This window comes from Trichomycterus rosablanca, chromosome 26 (genome assembly GCF_030014385.1).
Source record: "Trichomycterus rosablanca isolate fTriRos1 chromosome 26, fTriRos1.hap1, whole genome shotgun sequence".
Classification (NCBI taxonomy): Eukaryota; Metazoa; Chordata; class Actinopteri; order Siluriformes; family Trichomycteridae; genus Trichomycterus; species Trichomycterus rosablanca.
The window spans coordinates 15,954,309-15,973,245 of NC_086013.1; the positions used below are offsets into that span (position 1 = coordinate 15,954,309).

Sequence of the window (18,937 nt, forward strand, 5' to 3'; positions counted from 1 at the left end):
ACACACACATACACACACATTCTCCTATAGGGCAATTTAGTGTCTCCAATTAACCTGACTGTATGTTTTTGGACTGTGGGAGGAAACCGGAGCTCCTGGAGGAAACCCACGCAGACATGGGGAGAACATGCAAACTCCGCACAGAAAGGACTTGGACTGCCCCACCTGGGGATCGAACCCAGGACCTTCTTGCTGTGAGGCGACAGTGCTACCCACCGAGCCACTGTGCCGCCCCCCAATTCATCCTAAAGATGTTTAATCAGGTTAAAGCAACAGTCCACTGGCATTCCTTCACTCCAAACTCAAAGCTTAAACTACGGTTTTATGGGTTTTGTTTGTGCCCCCCCCTTGTAAAAATATATATATGTATAAATAAACATATGCCACTCAGTAGCTTTGGGAAATGTTGGGATCTGCCAGTGTTCCCATTAGTTCAATTCATGTTCAATTCATGGCTTGCACATGGGTACAGCCATGACGCAACATGTACAGGCCAGTGCCACAAAGGTGGAACATAGCAATGGGCGTGGCTGAAACCCTTAAATCCATTAATTAAAAGAGATGACCACAAACAGATCAACAGAAGTATCTTCTAGGTAGTGCTAATCGTAGCCACTAGAGGGATACACACACACGCACACACACACACACACTCGCCTCAGTACTTTCTCCAGCAGTTGGAGGCAGGGGAGTTTCTCTCAGCTCCTTCCTCCAGTGTTTGTACCTGTACTGCGACTTCCCCCGCTCAGAGGAGGAGGACGGACTGAAAAACGCAAACCCCTGAACGTTCAGAGCAAAGCCTGGTGCTCAACTTGACCCGCTTGAACTCCAAACGCTCTCGAAGGACCCGGGATGCTCCGTGTGCTCCATCGCAACTTTCAGCCGCGGAACAAGTTCAGGACGCGCGTTTCTTTTCATTCTGTGAGCGATGTTGCGCTTTTTTGATGCGTCTGAGATGCGGCGTTTCTGACACGCGTCTGGAATGACCAGCAAAGCTTTTTTGGGGGGATTTGGAGAAAGCTGGGTTGCTCATAGATAACTGAATACAGTGAGACATGACGGGGGCTTAATTCGGATCTGATTGATGACTTATTAGTAGTCACCCCCTCCCTTTGCACGCGTTCAAAAGGCAAAGCGCAGAAATGAACGCACTACTAGGAACCAATACGACCCCAAGATTCTGTTTAGCTTTGAAGTGGGCAAGCATGACATTTTAAAGAGCACACTTAGAAAAAGTGTCCGAGTTCTTCAGATCGGATCTGAAGTACCACAGAACCACAGAAGAAAGGAAAGGAAATTGGACTTTTGATTTTGCGCACCTTTCCAAACATTTGTTCTAGTTTTGGTGGGATAAATATGAAAGTGTGGACTTTCCTGCCGTGGCTCCCGTGCCTGATTTTCCTAATCCTGTGCGTGGGGTCTGAGTGCGGCGCTGTGTGGAGGAAAGGACGCTCCAAACGCGAGTTGGTGAAGCTCCGGGAGGCGCAGACCAGCTCACAGGGATCGTGCGCTACTCGACTGCCGCGCGGCAAGCGCTCCGTGCCGGGACTCGACCGCCGCCTGCCCCGCCAACGCCGGCGCGCATTTGGGCGCGACGAAAGCGAGGATGTACCTGTCTCCGGTGCTTCACCCCTGCATGGCCACGCTGTTTACTTCACCGGTAGAGGAGATCAGTTGCGACTTAGACCTGCAGTCGAAATCTCGAGGGGAAACTTCACCCTGGGGATGTGGGTGAAGCCCGAAGGTGGTCAGCGCTCTCCTGCTGTCATTGCAGGTAAGCTGCGATGGTTAACCTAATATATTAAGTTTAATAAATTATTTAAAAAAACCTAATATTTATCATTCTTGCATTGCACAGAGTTTTGTGTTAAAAAAAAGTGTTGTTACTGTTTCACCACGCAAACTTTCACGTTGCGTGCGCAAAAGCGCAGTGCATTCCTAATCCACGTGGAGTAAAATCCAAAGTTTTGTGACATTATAACAGATCTAATCAGATAAATAGTTCCAACATAGCACATTTATCCAATTGTGCACATGCATGTGATTAGATTGACTGTTGTGCAGACAGCTCACTCTGAACAACACTTAACCAAATGCATTCACAACCGTGCTTGCATTTTCTGCTGGGTAGATGCTCCTGGTGCTTCAGAATTCACTTCATATAATCAGATAATCCGATGCATGACAGCCCTGATGGAGATCAATCTGAGGGTGCTTAATTACACCTGCACTCAGGGTGTATTTTTAAAGAGACGCAGTGAGTCCATGCGATGAAGTGCGTAAAGTGCGGCACTTGTTGCATCCTGAATTGAAGTGGTTGTGCATCGAATGCATGACGTATGGCACATATTTCGTGCAGAATTGCACAGGTTTTGGTATTACGCTTTATATCAGTGAATGTGCAGGTATTCCTGTGGTGTGCATAGGCAGCTGATACCGAACTAAATTGCTTAAAATCTACGCTTAGCGCTTAGTATGAATTACCAATAATTTAATGCATGTGTGCAGCAATTGCTAATAAAACAATAACCAAGAACTAAAAAAAACTAGACTACATGGTTTATTCCAGAAACAAGTCATTACAGTGTGGCGTAAAAGCGCGGCTCACATGTGACACACACATGTGCACAATATTATTAAGCCCTTGTCAGTTCCAATGGCTGAAATTACAGTCAAACTCCTGGCAGCTCTAAAAGTGGCCAATATATGGGGACTTCAAAGCACATGCTCTCTTTTTATGATTATCATAGCATATCTTAATGGTCTTAAGTTTTACGCGAGAGTCAGTCAATTACCAGGCAGGGGATTCACTGTTTTATAACAGTTCCATGCAATAAAAAGTGCATGACATTTGGACTGTGGTGCATGCTGATGTGAAAAGCGCAAAAACAGAAGTGTTGTTTCTGATTCAGACTGCAATGTGATGTGACTACACTGTAGACAGACAGAACTCATTGATATTGCCAGATACTATAATAAATACGCTGTAATTGGAGTATTAGATGCATGCAGCGTGCACTATGGGAATATATGAGGCTGGACAGGATGCCCTACTGAACAGCAAATCTTGCTTTCCAAAGTGTGGCACATGGCGCACACTGGATTAAGCGATTGCGCAACACTAATGCACGTAAATGCGTATTTATTCCTGACCTGTACAGTTTTAATCAGTTTTAATTCAGTGCATGTGCAGGACCTGCTGTGTTTCTTTGCAGACAGCGGACACCGATCCTTCTGCACTCTTGTTTTTGCACTGTTTGTTCTGGTTGCGCTTTATTATTCCGCTCTGTGCAGCTGATTTCCAAAGAACTGAGCCGAATTGGCAATTTGGCGCACAGTTTATGGACAGAAAGCTGAAACGTCAGGGTTCGTTTTGTGTTTCATCTAAAAGTTTAGCCTGGTTTAGATACACACAGCGTGGAGGTTTCTAGACTCCCCACAAACACGCACACACACGCGCGCACACACACACACACACACACACACACACACACACACACACACACACACCACTTAGCGCGTACGTGTAGAGAACCTGAGAGTTAAAAGCGCGCAATACTTCTGGAAGCGTGTTTAACCCCGGGTTGCCAGGTTGTGTCAACTTTTACCCATAGAAAGGAATAATCTAGTGCTAACAGAAGCTACACACTACATACTGTATTATTATTTGTAGCATTATATGTGATTTAGGAGGCTGAATACTGTGCCCTGCAAAACGTACCATGCATTGTGTTGTTCTTCTTTAATATAGTCAATTTGATAGATTTTTAGGATTGAATACAGCGTAGATGGCATAGATGGATACACATGGATGGCATAGTGCTGTTTTGTATTTTGAAACTTGTATTTACATTATTTGATTTACCTTGTGTACATTTTACACTTGCTTTCTTTGGAGGACCTAAGCAATAATTAATAATGACTAAACTTGATGCATTATGAAAGTCTTGGTGTTTCATAGATGTGAAAGATGTACCGGCACATTTTAAATGATTAAGTTTGCCCAACAACTACATTTAAGGTGTCATGTGTAAGAAATAGATGGATGAAACATGGTACCTGTTTTGGGTAGGTTCTGTGTGTAAAGGCTCTGGGTACCACCAAATGCGCAGATGGGTTGGGTTGCCAGATTTTGAAACTCCCCTATAATTCACATTCTCCAACAATAATCCTCATAACTGGATTTGACAAAAACTACAAATAATTAAATGCTATGTTAAAGATCTGATTTGCTGTAAATGGATGAACATTGTGCTGTTTTTGGGAGGCGCTGCATGTAAGCTGGAAATAAAAATTGAAAGGCAGGTCTATTAAATCACAATAGTCCCCTTTAATGATGAACTAAAACGATGTTAGTCACTGGGATTGAACCTAAATCGTGCAGAAATCTTGTGATGTGATTGCTGGTATGGGTTATAGATGCCTTAAATGAGGAATGTCTATGGAAGGACACTAGAGGCGATAATCCACAGGGTTGCCAGATTGATTATCACCTTTATTAATTGATAATACTGTATATCAGTAATATAAAATATATGATATACAAATGAGGTAGGGCAGCACATTAGGAAGTCAAATCTCTCTCCAAATCATCCATAAATGTTCCTTATATGTGTTATAGTATTGGATTCATAGTTGAGGTTTTACCTGATATGATTTGAGGTCTTAACTCGATGCAGTATTGGAGATTTATGCCTCTGTGTTGCATTAATTCCATGGAAGTAAACGAAGGGTGGTGATAGCGGGCTGAGATCTAAACACAACGACCCCCTCCTAGTTTTCTCAGGGATGACATCATCTGTATGAAACCGAAGCAGCGCTGGTACTGAGAGCGGCGAGGAAGTGAGCAGACACGGATGGAGAGGGCTCGTTCTAATTTCTGATCTCTAGACCAACGTCTGAGGAACTCATGAGAGGACGAAATCAGCTCCGATCAGCTCCACTTACCATATAGAAGCACTCTGTAGTTCTACAGTTACTGACTGTTGTTAGGGTTAGTTAATAACCCACCAAAGACTAGGGGGGAACCCAAAGGCGAGTGCACAAACAACAAAACCCAGAAGTGATAATACGATATTTTATTTAAACAAATAATAAATAAACGACCAAAACAAACAACCAAAAAGATAACAGAAAACGAGAGGGGAGCGGCAGGAGCGGTACTGGAAGCGCCGGGGAACTGCAGGGCGGACTGATGACCAGGAGTGATGAACCGGAATGCAGGATGACCAGGAATGGCAGGAGAACCAGGAATGGCAGGAACGCAGGAGAACCAAGAACGGCAGGAATGCAGGATGACCAGGAACGGCGGAACGGCAGGAAAACCAGGAACGGCAGGAACACAGGAGAACCAGGAACGGCAGGAACACAGGAGAACCAGGAACGGCAGGAACATAGGAGAACCAGGAACGGCAGGAACGCAGGAACGGGGGGAAGGTCTAGGACGCGATGAAAAACAAAATACGTTAAAGAGGAGAAGGTACAAGAAGAGGACTCACGGTTTAAGGACACAACGAACGGCCGTCTGTGTACCGTATGGCAAGCAGACAATCTGGCGACGAGTGAGAGAAAAGCCGGCGTTTAAATGCAGGAGTTGATGAGATGAGGAATGAGGCGCAGGTGTGTGTGGGGTCCGCCCTCCAGCGATCTATTGGCTGGAACCGCAGCAACCTCCGAAAACAGTACCGCTCCAGGCCGCTAGGGGGAGAAGGGAGCAAAACGGGAAAACAAACGCAAACCACCACCAGGAACAAAAGCGATCGGGGAAACTAAAGAAAACGGAGAAAAACAAAATACAAACCGGAATGAAAACAAAACGCTGGGAAACCCTGAAAATGAAAGGTAAGTGCTGGCGGATCCTAACAGTACCCCCCCCTCAACGGCCACCTCTAGGTGGCCTACCGGGTCTATCGGGATGTAGACGGTGGAACTCACGGACCAGGTTGGAGTCAAGGATGGCAACCCGGGGAACCCACGACCGCTCCTCAGGCCCATAACCCTCCCAATCTACCAGGTATTGGAGGCCCCGACCACGTCTACGGACATCCAGCAACCGGCGAACCGTGTATGCCGGATGCCCATCGATGAGCCGGGGGGGTGGTGGGGGTTCGGTCGGAGGGTTCAAGGGTGAGGAAACCACGGGCTTGAGCTGGGAGACGTGGAATGTGGGGTGGATCCGCATGTGGCGGGGAAGTTTCAGTCGTACCGACGTGGGGTTGATGATCTTCTCGACGGTGTAGGGGCCGATGAAGCGGGGGGAGAGTTTCCGAGACTCGACACGCAAGGGGATGTGAAGGGTGGACAACCAGACAGCTTGACCAGGAGCATAGGGGGGGGCCGGTCTTCTACGACGATCGGCCGACTGCTGGTTGGCGTCCCGAGTGCGCAGGAGGGTGGTCCTGGTGGAGCGCCAGAGTCTTCGGCACCTGCGAAGGTGGTGCCCAACAGAGGGGACTGCCACATCGGCTTCTTGTTCGGGGAACAGTGGTGGCTGGTAGCCTAAGGAGGCCTCGAAGGGGGACAATCCTGTGGCAGATGACACCAGAGAGTTGTGGGCATACTCGACCCAGGCCAGGTGGGAGCTCCAGGCCTTGGGGTTGCGAGCAGCCATGCACCGTAAGGCCGACTCCAGGCCCTGGTTGGTCCTCTCCGCCTGACCGTTGGACTGTGGGTGGAAGCCGGAGGACAAGCTGACTGTGGCGCCCAGTGCCCTGCAGAAGGCCTTCCAAACCTGGGAGGTGAATTGGGGTCCTCGGTCTGACACAATGTCCAATGGTATTCCATGAACGCGAAAAACTAGATTAACTAAAAGTTCTGCTGTTTGGAAGGCTGTGGGGAGCTTCGGCAGAGCAGCAAAATGTACGGCCTTGGAAAACCGGTCAACGATGGTGAGGATGACTGTGTTCCCGTTGGAATCCGGAAGGCCCGTGACGAAGTCCAAGGCAATATGGGACCATGGGCGACTCGGGATAGGGAGAGGCTGAAGTAGCCCCGCAGGAGATTGATGGGATGCTTTGCTGCGTGCACAGGTGGTACAGGCCGCCACAAATTCCCCAACATCCTTCTCCAAGGATGGCCACCAGAAATGCCTCTTTAGGAAGGATAAGGTACGACTAGTCCCGGGATGGCAGGCGACGCGGGACTCATGGGCCCATTGAAGGACCGGCGAGCGAGCTGTGGCCGGGACGAAGAGACGGGTTTGGGTTCCTGTCCTGGGGTCTGGTTCCTGGGCCTGGGCTTCGGTGACTAGACGACGAACGTCCCAAGTGAGGAGCCCAACAAGTCGACTCGGCGGGAGGATAGTCTCGGAAGAGGTGAGGGCTTCCTTCGGGGCAAACTGGCGAGAGAGGGCGTCCGGTTTGATGTTCCGGGATCCAGGCCGGTAGGTCAAAGTAAAATCAAAACGGGCGAAGAACAGTGCCCATCTGGCTTGCCTGGCGTTCAGCCTCTTTGCCGTCTGGACGTAAGACAAATTCTTGTGGTCCGTCCAGACGACAAAGGGCTGAGCGGCCCCCTCCAGCCAGTGCCTCCACTCCTCCAAGGCCAGTTTCACCGCCAGTAGCTCACGGTCCCCGACATCGTAATTGGCCTCAGCTGAAGAAAGGCGACGTGAAAAAAAAGCACAAGGGTGCAGAGGGTTCTCGGGACTCACCCGCTGGGAGAGCACAGCCCCTACCCCAGTATCGGATGCATCCACCTCCACCACGAACTGCTTGTCGGGGTCGGGCTGGATGAGGATGGGGGCGGAAGTGAACAAAGTCTTGAGCCGGAGGAAAGCTTCCTCTGCCTCCCGGGGCCAGGTGAAGGAAATCTTAGTCGAGGTGAGGCGAGTGAGGGGTGCTGCCACGTGGCTGTAGTTTCGGATGAATCGTCGGTAGAAGTTAGCGAAACCCAGGAAGCGTTGGAGCTCCTTCCGAGTGGTAGGGGTAGGCCACTCTGTGACCGCTCGGATCTTGTGGGGGTCGGCTCTAACCTGGCCGCTCTCCAGAACGACCCCGAGGAATTCCACAGAGTCGACGTGGAACTCACACTTCTCGACCTTGACGAACAATCTGTTCTCTAATAACCGAGAGAGGACCCTCCGGACATGCGCTCCGTGTTCTTCCCGGGACTTGGAAAAAATCAAAATGTCGTCAAGGTAGACGAACACGAACCGGTTGAGGAAGTCTCTGAGCACATCGTTGACCAAGGCTTGGAAGACTGCTGGGGCGTTACAAAGCCCGAAGGGCATTACGAGGTACTCGAAGTGGCCGAGCGGGGTGTTGAACGCCGTCTTCCACTCGTCGCCTTCTCGGATCCGCACCAGGTGATACGCGTTACGCAGGTCCAACTTTGTGAAGATGGTAGCACTGTGCAGGGGTTCAAAGGCCGACGACATCAACGGCAGGGGATACCGGTTCTTGACCGTGATCTGGTTGAGGCCCCGGTAGTCGATGCATGGCCGCAGGGTCTTATCCTTCTTTTCAACAAAAAAGAAACCAGCTCCTACGGGAGATGATGAGGGGCGGATGATTCCAGCGGCCAGAGACTCCGAGATGTAGCTCTCCATCGTGCTCCTCTCAGCACGAGAGAGGTTATAGAGCCGACTGGTAGGCAGTGGGGCACCAGGCAGCAAGTCGATGGCACAATCGTAGGGTCGGTGAGGGGGTAGAGACTGGGCCCGGTACTTGCTGAACACCTCGCGGAGGAAGTGGTACTCCCGGGGCACCTTGGACAGGTCAGGGGATGCTGCAGAGGGGGTGGTGCTTGTCCCGTTCCCCGGCTGAGGGATGGCGGAGACCAGACAATTGGCGTGGCAAAAGTCGCTCCAAGCCACAACTCGTCCACGAGCCCAGTCGATGTGGGGGTTGTGACGTGCCAACCAGGGGTAGCCTAGGACCAGGGGGGTCTGAGGAGCTTTGATAACTACGAAGGAGAGGGTCTCCCGGTGGTTTCCTGAGAGGATCAGGGACAAAGGCGCGGTACGGTGGGTCACCCGGGCAATGATCCGTCCATCCAGGGCTCGCGCAGTGATAGGAGGGTCCAGGGGCTCCAGGGTCCCCCCCAGCTGACTTGCCAGCCCTTCGTCTAACAGGTTGTCCTCCGCACCCGAGTCCACCAAGGCCTGGAGAGGGACCGAGCAGCCATGGCAACAAAGGGTTGCCTGCATGCGGAGGTGGCGTTGCTGGGAGGATTGGGATAGTTGTGGGAGGGGGGATAGCTGAGAGTCGCCCGCCAGTACCCCCACGGCTACTGACGGGCGCCCTCTTTTGGCCGGACAGGGCATGCCCGGAGAATATGGCCTGCCTGACCACAATAAAGGCATTGCCCGGCCCTGAAGCGGTTAGCCCGCTCCTGGGGGGTTAACCGGGCACGCCCCAACTGCATGGGTTCAGGCATTGGTACTAAGGGTATAGGGGCAACACTGGAGGCACCTGAGGGCTCTGAGGGGCTCGAACAGGTCAAAGGGGAAGGTAGCCTGGAACCGGTTCTGGCCGCCCTTTCATGGCGGCGGCTGCGGAGGCGGTTATCCAAGCGGATGGCCAGAGCTACCAGGGAGTGGAGGTCGGGGCTCTCGTCCCTTGCCGCCAACTCATCCCTCAGGGAGTCGATGAGACCTTGCCGGAAAGCCTCCCGGAGGGCCTCGTCGTTCCACCCCGAGTCGGCGGCCAAGGTCCAGAACTCAATAGAATAATCAGCCACGGACCGGGAACCTTGGTGCAGGGAAAATAGTCGGGAAGAGGCACTCCCCGAATAATCCGGGTGGTCAAACACTGTCCTGAACCGGGCGAGGAAGTCAACAAACGAGCCCTCTCGAGGGTCCGTCTGTGACTGTACCGCTTCGGCCCAGGTCAGGGCCCTGCCTCTCAGGTGACCAATAATAAAGGCCACCTTACTGGCCTCGGTGGCAAAGGTAGTGGGACGCTGACGGAAAATGGATTCGCATTGGAACAAAAACCCTCTGCACCTCTCCAGGTCTCCACAGAAGGGCTCGGGGTTGGGGACAGGTGTTTCCACGGAGGACCCTGGAACCACGGGACCCGTCGGAGGTACGACCGGAACCTGGGAAGGAGCAAGAGGTACAGGATTAGGAGGTATTAGACGTACTACCTGCTGGGTCAAGTCAGCGAGCTGCTGGCTGAGTGTCCCCAGCATCTGGTTATGGCGGATAAGGATCCCCTCAACCGTTTGTGCACCCGTGGGTTCCATGGTGGCCAGATTGTACTGTTAGGGTTAGTTAATAACCCACCAAAGACTAGGGGGGAACCCAAAGGCGAGTGCACAAACAACAAAACCCAGAAGTGATAATACGATATTTTATTTAAACAAATAATAAATAAACGACCAAAACAAACAACCAAAAAGATAACAGAAAACGAGAGGGGAGCGGCAGGAGCGGTACTGGAAGCGCCGGGGAACTGCAGGGCGGACTGATGACCAGGAGTGATGAACCGGAATGCAGGATGACCAGGAATGGCAGGAGAACCAGGAATGGCAGGAACGCAGGAGAACCAAGAACGGCAGGAATGCAGGATGACCAGGAACGGCGGAACGGCAGGAAAACCAGGAACGGCAGGAACACAGGAGAACCAGGAACGGCAGGAACACAGGAGAACCAGGAACGGCAGGAACATAGGAGAACCAGGAACGGCAGGAACACAGGAAACCAGGAACGGCAGGAACGCAGGAACGGGGGGAAGGTCTAGGACGCGATGAAAAACAAAATACGTTAAAGAGGAGAAGGTAAAAGAAGAAGACTCACGGTTTAAGGACACAACGAACGGCCGTCTGTGTACCGTATGGCAAGCAGACAATCTGGCGACGAGTGAGAGAAAAGCCGGCGTTTAAATGCAGGAGTTGATGAGATGAGGAATGAGGCGCAGGTGTGTGTGGGGTCCGCCCTCCAGCGATCTATTGGCTGGAACCGCAGCAACCTCCGAAAACAGTACCGCTCCAGGCCGCTAGGGGGAGAAGGGAGCAAAACGGGAAAACAAACGCAAACCACCACCAGGAACAAAAGCGATCGGGGAAACTAAAGAAAACGGAGAAAAACAAAATACAAACCGGAATGAAAACAAAACGCTGGGAAACCCTGAAAATGAAAGGTAAGTGCTGGCGGATCCTAACAGACTGTAGTCCATCTGTTTCTCTGCATGCTTTGTTAGCCTGCTTTCACTCTGTTCTTCAATCAATCAGGACCCCCACAGGACCACCACAGAGCAGGTATTATTTAGGTGGTGGATCATTCTCAGCACTGCAGTGACACTGACATGGTGGTGGTGTGTTAGTGTGTGTTGTGCTGGTATGAGTGGATCAGACACAGCAGCGCTGCTGGAGTTTTTAAACAACTCACTGTCCCTGCTGGACTGAGAATAGTCCACCAACCAAAGATATCCAGCCGACAGCGCCCCATGGGCAGCGTCCTGTGACCACTGATGAAGGTCTAGAAGATGACAGACTCAAACAGCAGCAATAGATGAGCGATCGTTTCTGACTTTACATCTACAAGGTGGACCAACTAGGTAGGAGTGTCTAATAGAGTGGACAGTGAGTGGACACGGTATTTAAAAACTCCAGCAGCACTGCTGTGTCTGATCCACTCACACCAGCACAACACACACTAACACACCACCACCATGTCAGTGTCACTGCAGTGCTGAGAATGATCCATCACCTAAATAATACCTGCTCTGTGGTGGTCCTGTGGGGGTCCTGACCACTAAAGAACCGCATGAAAGGGGGTTAACAAAGCATGTAGAGAAACAAATGGACTACAGTCAGTAATTGTAGAACTCCAAAGTGCTTCTATATGGTAAGTGGAGCTGATAAAATGGAAAGTGAGTGTAGAAACATATGGTCCTTTTTCTGAGTGCCGGTTAGCAGACGATAATCCACCCAAGGCATGAATGAATGAATTTCTCCAAATTAAGAAGCCTTTGGAACGATCTTGCCCCCAAAGGAAGCGTATACAGTGAAAAACAGCCTAAACAGAAAGTGTCTGGTCTGAAAGGAACCCTCTCGGGTTTCTCGGGTCGGATTATGACCCACCAGAAGCCTGAACTGGAATAAGCAGCTATTGAAAATGAATGAATGTATGAATTTAAGGAGGAAATGAGACGTTGTGATGTGAATCTCGCTATTCTGTAAGAACATTCCTGCCCTGACTGTACAGATCTACAAACTCCACGTTCAGATTTTCACCTTTTCTTTAAAACCAGGCGTCACATGAACGCATGAGCGTTAATAACAGGTCCCAGCGACTCACACGGAGTACCGACTGCACCGGATTCAGGACCTTGAACAGCGCTGAGTCGACGTTTCTGTGTCTGCTGGAGGACACGACGACTCGGCCGGAACAAACCCCTGATCCAGGCGGGTGGTTAAAGATGCCAACAAGCCCACACGGAACATAACGAGGCATAAGTTCAGATCAGATCGGATTCGGCGTGGGAAAATTCTTTAATGTTGGGACTCCCGGTGACAGTGACGCACGGGGGCGGCGCGGGAACGTCCCGCATCGAATCAGTGAGAGATCGCTTAACCAGCACTTACACAAGAGCAACACCCATGATAAATGACTCAGTAAAGTGCCACAATGACAGATCCTAATCAGTAATGACTTCTACCTGACCTGTGGAGAGCACTAGCTCAAATATAGCGTCTACTGCAACACCAAGAGATCGTTTATTTATTTATTTAATCATACATGTTCTTTTACTGCTTTATCCAAGTCAAGCGCTCAAGGGCCTGGTCACAAAGCGACTCACAGTACTGTGACAGTATATTTTCTGAGCAATTGAGGGCCTACAGTTGCCAACAGTGGCAACCTGGCTGTGGAGGCGCTTGAACCAGCAACCTTTCGATTTCGAAGGTCTGGTACCTTAACCGCTAGGCTACAACTGTTCTGAAAACATATACAGGTGTACAGGTGTACAAAGTCCATTCTGTAAGCTGGGGTCAGACCGCACTGTCATCGTTGTACGGCGCCCCTGGAGTAGAGAGGGTCAAGGGCCCAGCAGTGGGATTGGGCTGGGATTTGAACTCTCAACCTTTCAGTTGATAGCCCAAAGCTCTACCCACTAGGCTACCACTGTCCCCTAGATAATAATAGTATAGTATAATAATAGCATAATAATAATAATAATAATAATAACAATAACAATAATACTAATATTATTAATAATAACGATAACATTATTTATAATAACAATAACAATACTAATACTACTACTACTAATAATAATAATAATAACAATATTATTATTAATAATAATAATAATAATAATGATAATAATATTAATAATAATAACAATAATAATAATAATAATAACAATAATAATAATAATACAAATAATAATACTAATAAAATAAAAAAAATAAAAAAACAATGATATTATTAATAATAATAATAATAATGATAATGATTAATAATAATAATAATAATAATAATCATAATCATAATAATAATGATTAATTATTATAATCATTAGTTTTTTTTATCATAATAATAAGTTTTTAATATCGAGTTTCAGGTAATTTCAGTAGAAACTGTAGATGCTGATTATACCTTTAATAAGATATAAAGATAAACCAATGACCCTGCACCCCTACCACTGTTTCTGATCAGAATTTGCTTTGCTTAGGCAGGATGGACAACATGTTTGTGTTTGAATTCTATGTTGGTCCACTTTTATGCAAATACCTGTGTGTGGGTGTAAAAAGAGTCGGCGGCGGGTTCATAAAGGTTCATAATGGTTCATAAAGGTGCACGAATTCTACGTTTCTTCTGGTAAAAAAACGTAACGTGGTAGATTAATTAATCCTGGCAGCCTCTCTGACACGTGTTTATACAAAGTGCCCCGTAGGCATTTTAGCACACCTATTAGTTTGACCGTGCCTGTTGGCGGATGACAGGCTAAGCCTGTAATGTTTAACAGCACTGACCCCTGGCGTGGACCCCAGAGCTTCAAGAGCGGCTCCGATTTACTGCTGAGCCTCTTTCCCTCTCATAATCCCGACAAGAAATCCAAGAGATCAAAAACAGAGTCGCGCTCGGGTGACGGGCGCTGGACGGACGGCTCCGTTTCGGCTCAGTCTGGTGATTTATGCCGGAACGCTCGATAAGGGGCCCTCGTATGTGTACGCACGGACGTCGGGGGGCTAAAATGATTAGCGCACGTGCATCTCCATACGTTAAGCACGCCTCATTGCACGTGCACATAAACACTCGGGCAAAAACACGATCCTTATATCCCTCGGTTATAGGGGTCCGAGGGCGAACCGGCGATAAACAGACGGCGCTGAACCTGAACCTGAACCTGGCACATGCTTTCCATGGGAAACAGGAAGTGGGTGCTTTAGTGCCTCCTGCATAATGGAGCATGTGCAGCGGACTGGCATCTCGGGCTTAGATTTCTGAACCGTGCTCGGGTGAAACGAGTATTGATGAGATACTTTGATGTTGAACTTTAACCTCGCCTTCGCCTTCGCACCGGCGCCTATTTTTCACCCCACATCCTACTGAGCTGCCTTGCTGCCTCATACCTACCTGTGCAGCTGCCTCAGCGGGAAGTCCTATTCTCTAATCTAATCTCGACTGACCACTGTGTTGCAACATTACTGCTGGGATTTGTGTCATTTCTGTGACGTACATTTTGTCCTCTCTCTCATCCAGGTCTTTTCGACAAATGCTTCTACGCCTCTAGCGACAGAGGATGGCTGCTGGGCATCAAGACGGTCAGCGAGCACGGCAACCGAGACCCTCGATTCTTCTTCTCGCTCAAGACCGACCGCGCCCATAAGGTCACTCTGATCCACTCGAACAGCCATTACTTGCCCGACCACTGGGCGCATGTGGCGGTCACGTACGACGGCGTGTATATGAAGCTGTTCGTCAACGGTGCTCAGACAGCCGTCAGCAGGGAGCAGTCGGGCGACGTCTTCTGCGCTCTTACCAAGAAGTGTAAGGTAGGTCAACTGTTCATTTACTCCAAAAAAAATCTAGATGTTCCCCTTTCCAGCTTCAAAACTATCTTCTGCATCCTAAGGTGTTGATGCTGGGTGGAAACGCCTTGAATCACAACTACAGAGGATCCGTCGAGCGCGTGACCCTGTGGCACCAAGCCTTAACCCAACGGCAAGTCATAAAGCACATGCTCGGCCAGGAGGACCCTCAGGACCAAGCGGACCTGGTCATCCGGGAGAATTTCGAGCACCCTGAGCGCAAGTGGCTGGTGGTCAAGGATGGAAACTTCCCTCAACCGGACGACGGATCCCGAGCTGGCTTGGACTCTCTGGATACGAGCCTAGAACCTCCGGCGTGCGGGCAAACGGTGTGCGATAACGTCCAGGTCGTGCGCAACTACAACAACTTCTGGAACTTCAGGCGGCCCAAGACGGTGCGCTATCGCGTGGTGAACGTGTACGACGACGTGCGGCGCAGGCCCATGGTGACCGACGAGCAAATCCACCTGCAGCACCAGCACCTGAACGCCGCCTTCAACGAGTACAACATCACGTGGGAGCTGACGGTTCATAACGTCTCCAACTCCTCCCTGCATTCCCGCCTCATCCTCGCCAACTGCGACATCAGCAAGGTCGGCGACGAGGACTGCGACCCCGAATGCAACCACACCCTGACCGGATTCGACGCCGGTTACTGCAAACCCCGGACCCGCTGCTCCGAGCACAAGCTGGGCAATGGAGTCTGCGATCTGGAATGCAACGTGGATCACTATGGCTACGACAAGGACGAATGCTGCAACCCAAATATCACTGACGTCACCAAGACCTGCTTCAACCCCACGTCACCGCTAAGGTAAGCGCGGTGTGTTCCACAAACCCTAACAATGCCATTTTCATTCATTCATTCATTCATTCATTCATTCATTGTCTGTTTTATCACCGCTTAATCATGGTCAGGGTCACAGTGAGTCAGATTAATTGGGCGAAAGGCAGGAAACACCCCAGACAGGTCACCAGTCCATTACAGGGCACACACAAATGACCTGACTGCTTATCTTTTGACTGTGGCAGGAAACCGGAGCCTTGCTTAAGGGTCCAACAGTGTCAACCTGGTAGTGATCAGGTTTGAACCAGCGGCCTTTTGATTATGAGTTTAGTACCCTAACCACTAGGCTACAACTGCCCTACTTGTCTAAGCAATTGAGGGTTAAGGGCCTTGCTCAAGGGTCCAACAGTGATAACCTGGCAGTAATCGGGTTTGAACCGGCGACCTTTCGATTATGAGTTCAGTGCCCTAACTACTAGGCTACAACTGCCTTACTTGTCTAAGCAATTAAGGGTTAAGAGCCTTGCTCAAGGGTCCAACAGTGTCAAACTGGCCGTAATCGGGTTTGAACCGGCGACCTTTCGATTATTAGTCCAGTACCTTATACACTAGGCTACAACTGCCCTATTGGCTGAGCAATTGAGGGTTAAGAGCCTTGCTCAAGGGTCCAACAGTGTCAAACTGGCAGGGATCGGGTTTGAACCAGCGACCTTTCGATTATGAGTTCAGTACTTTAACAACTAGGCTACAACTGTCCACCTGTTTGAATGTAATATGTGATATGTGATTTGGGTTGCGGCAAGTAATCTTGTCTGTAATTTTGCCATCGTTGCGTCTAAATAAGTACTGGCATTGCTCATTACCTCTTTAAAAAGGGGCAAAGTACCAGGGTGGAAGTGACATCACTCCTCAGGATATCCTCTAACTGTGGGAGTTTTACTTGCAGTCTGAAGTGTAATTACTTTTTCTAATATTTTACTCTCCGTACCATCATGTACTTGACGAGAGCGACAATGCTGCGGAAAGAAAAACCATCGCCACCCTTGGCATTCCAAGTGGGACGTTGCTGCACCCTTTTGTTCCACACAAAACAGCTTTCTGGCTGGGATGTCGGGGTATGAATCATCCTGGAATCCAGAAATCCAGAGCAGAAGCCATTTTTTTGACCTCATTCCACACATTACTTAATGTTTTTATTATAGTGCTTTTAACCCGGGGTGACCAGGGTTTACTCCCTGGGTCAGTAATAAACGCACTTACAGTTCCGCCAACCGCTGACGTTCTTGTGTTCTCCTGACCCGCGTTCTTTCCAGCCCTTAAGGTAAGCTTATTGAAATGTAGATAGTATTTCTTTACAGGCAGGGAGCTTCGCTACGCCTATCAGCTTTAGGAATAACGTTTTTAAAAGCTCGACGGGGGAAATCGTCCAGTAAGCCGAGAGAAAACACATGATGTTTACGATTCCTCTCCGGCCGTCTGCTTCGACTTTGCCGAGTCCTGCGGTGGATCACTGTCGTACGGCAGCTGTTGCTAACATCAGCGTGTTCAAAGCTACCGAGTCCATCCTGCTTAAAGGTGGAAGATTTACGGCAGGTGAGCAGAATTTTGGGTTCGTGGAGCTGCACCGAGACTCTTCTGGAGGATCAGGAATGTCTAAAATGTGAATTCAGCTTTTATTCACGATGACTTACAGTACCGTGACAGTACACTGTCTAAGCAATTGAAGGTTAAGTGCCTTGCTCAAGGGTCCAACAGTGGCAACCTGGCAGTGATCAGGCTTGAACCAGCGACCTTTCGATTACTAGTCCAGTACCTTAACCACTAGGCTACAACTAGAAGTAGAACAGTGGTCTCTTTGCCAAGGTTGGGAAGAATCGTGTCCACTTATGCTTACTGGTATTATGTCTAAACTGGGATCTACGTAAATGGTCAGAAGAAACTTGAGGACCATTAAAACATCTGCCATGAAGAAGAAGCTGAAGAAACGTGGCTGATGTTGTCTAGATGATCTGGATCTAAGTGAGCCCGTGTTTCTGCTTTTTTGTCCATGTGATCAGCAGGGGAATCAAACCCAGGCCCTTCTTTTTCAAAAAGGACGATCTGTCATGTACACATTTCTGCATTTCCCAGCTTGTCATTGTAAGGCACGCCAGGAGCCAACAGGGTGAAGGGCGTTGCTCAAGGGTTTGCCCAACAGTGGCTGCATGGCAGAGCCGGGATTTGAACCCACAACCTTCCAATTGGTAACCACACAGCTCCACTCACTTGGCTACCAGTGTCCACAGCTTTTCAGGTTTGGAATACAGAGCTGTATTGTACACTAAAGCAGTCGGTCTCAACCAGGGGGTCTCAGTGAGCCTGTTTTGCCTGTTTTGTGATGTATTGATTTATTTTAAGCTACATATAGCCTATGTCGGGTCTTTGAGAATGGACGCATATTATATTATATTATATTTGCTTATCAGAAAAGTGCAAAGGTCAACGGACGGCGACTACGAATGATTCCGATTCAGTTGTTGATGCAGATCCCACCATCAGTTTACCAGAAGTAAACCCACTAGATCAGGGGAGTCAAACTCATTTTCACCGAGGGCCACATCTGCATCATGGTGGCCCTCAAAGCACCGATTGTAACGTATCCCGCTGTGATTGCAGTCGCCTTTTAATTCTTGGACAATTTGTTGTTTTTCTTGAAGGCTAAATTCTGCCAAATTTATTCTGTATATTTATGACATACTGTATATCTACATTTATATTGTTCTCCTTTACCCCAGATACGGCCGCATAACACAAGAGACGTACCGGTTTCTCTTCTTGAAGCACAAACTTGTTTTCTCTTCTTGGACATTTTGGGATTATTTGTAAATATTTCTCAACATCACTTGTTGGAAAACCGCCTCAGTTAAATGCTGATGTGGAAACACTGCCATCTAGTGGCGGCATGCGGGATGCAGTCACTTTACGCGTCACAAAATCGGCCTGCATTGTGGGGGATGCAGTTTATCTAACGTTAGACAATCTTATGTCTCGCGGACCACATACAATGACGTGGCGTGCACTAGATCAACCAAAATCATAAAATACCAAGATTTATACCTTCATCATGGATTCATCAAACTTCCGATGACCAAGAACACAAAACCTTTTGTCATTTTTGCTGACAGTGTA

At 49.0% G+C, this 18,937-nt stretch overlaps 1 protein-coding gene across 1 annotated transcript in view; it reads left to right on the top strand.

The window, feature by feature from the left end:
* The first annotated feature begins 1,235 nt into the window (after positions 1 to 1,235).
* pappaa (pregnancy-associated plasma protein A, pappalysin 1a) overlaps positions 1,236 to 18,937 on the top strand; it is a 124,449-nt gene continuing 106,747 nt past the window's right edge. The window contains exons 1-3 of the mRNA XM_062988990.1: positions 1,236 to 1,774; positions 14,654 to 14,946; positions 15,027 to 15,796. Of these exons, the coding sequence (XP_062845060.1) occupies positions 1,357 to 1,774; positions 14,654 to 14,946; positions 15,027 to 15,796 (1,481 nt within the window). The 5' untranslated portion in view covers positions 1,236 to 1,356. The remainder of the gene's footprint in view (positions 1,775 to 14,653; positions 14,947 to 15,026; positions 15,797 to 18,937) is intronic.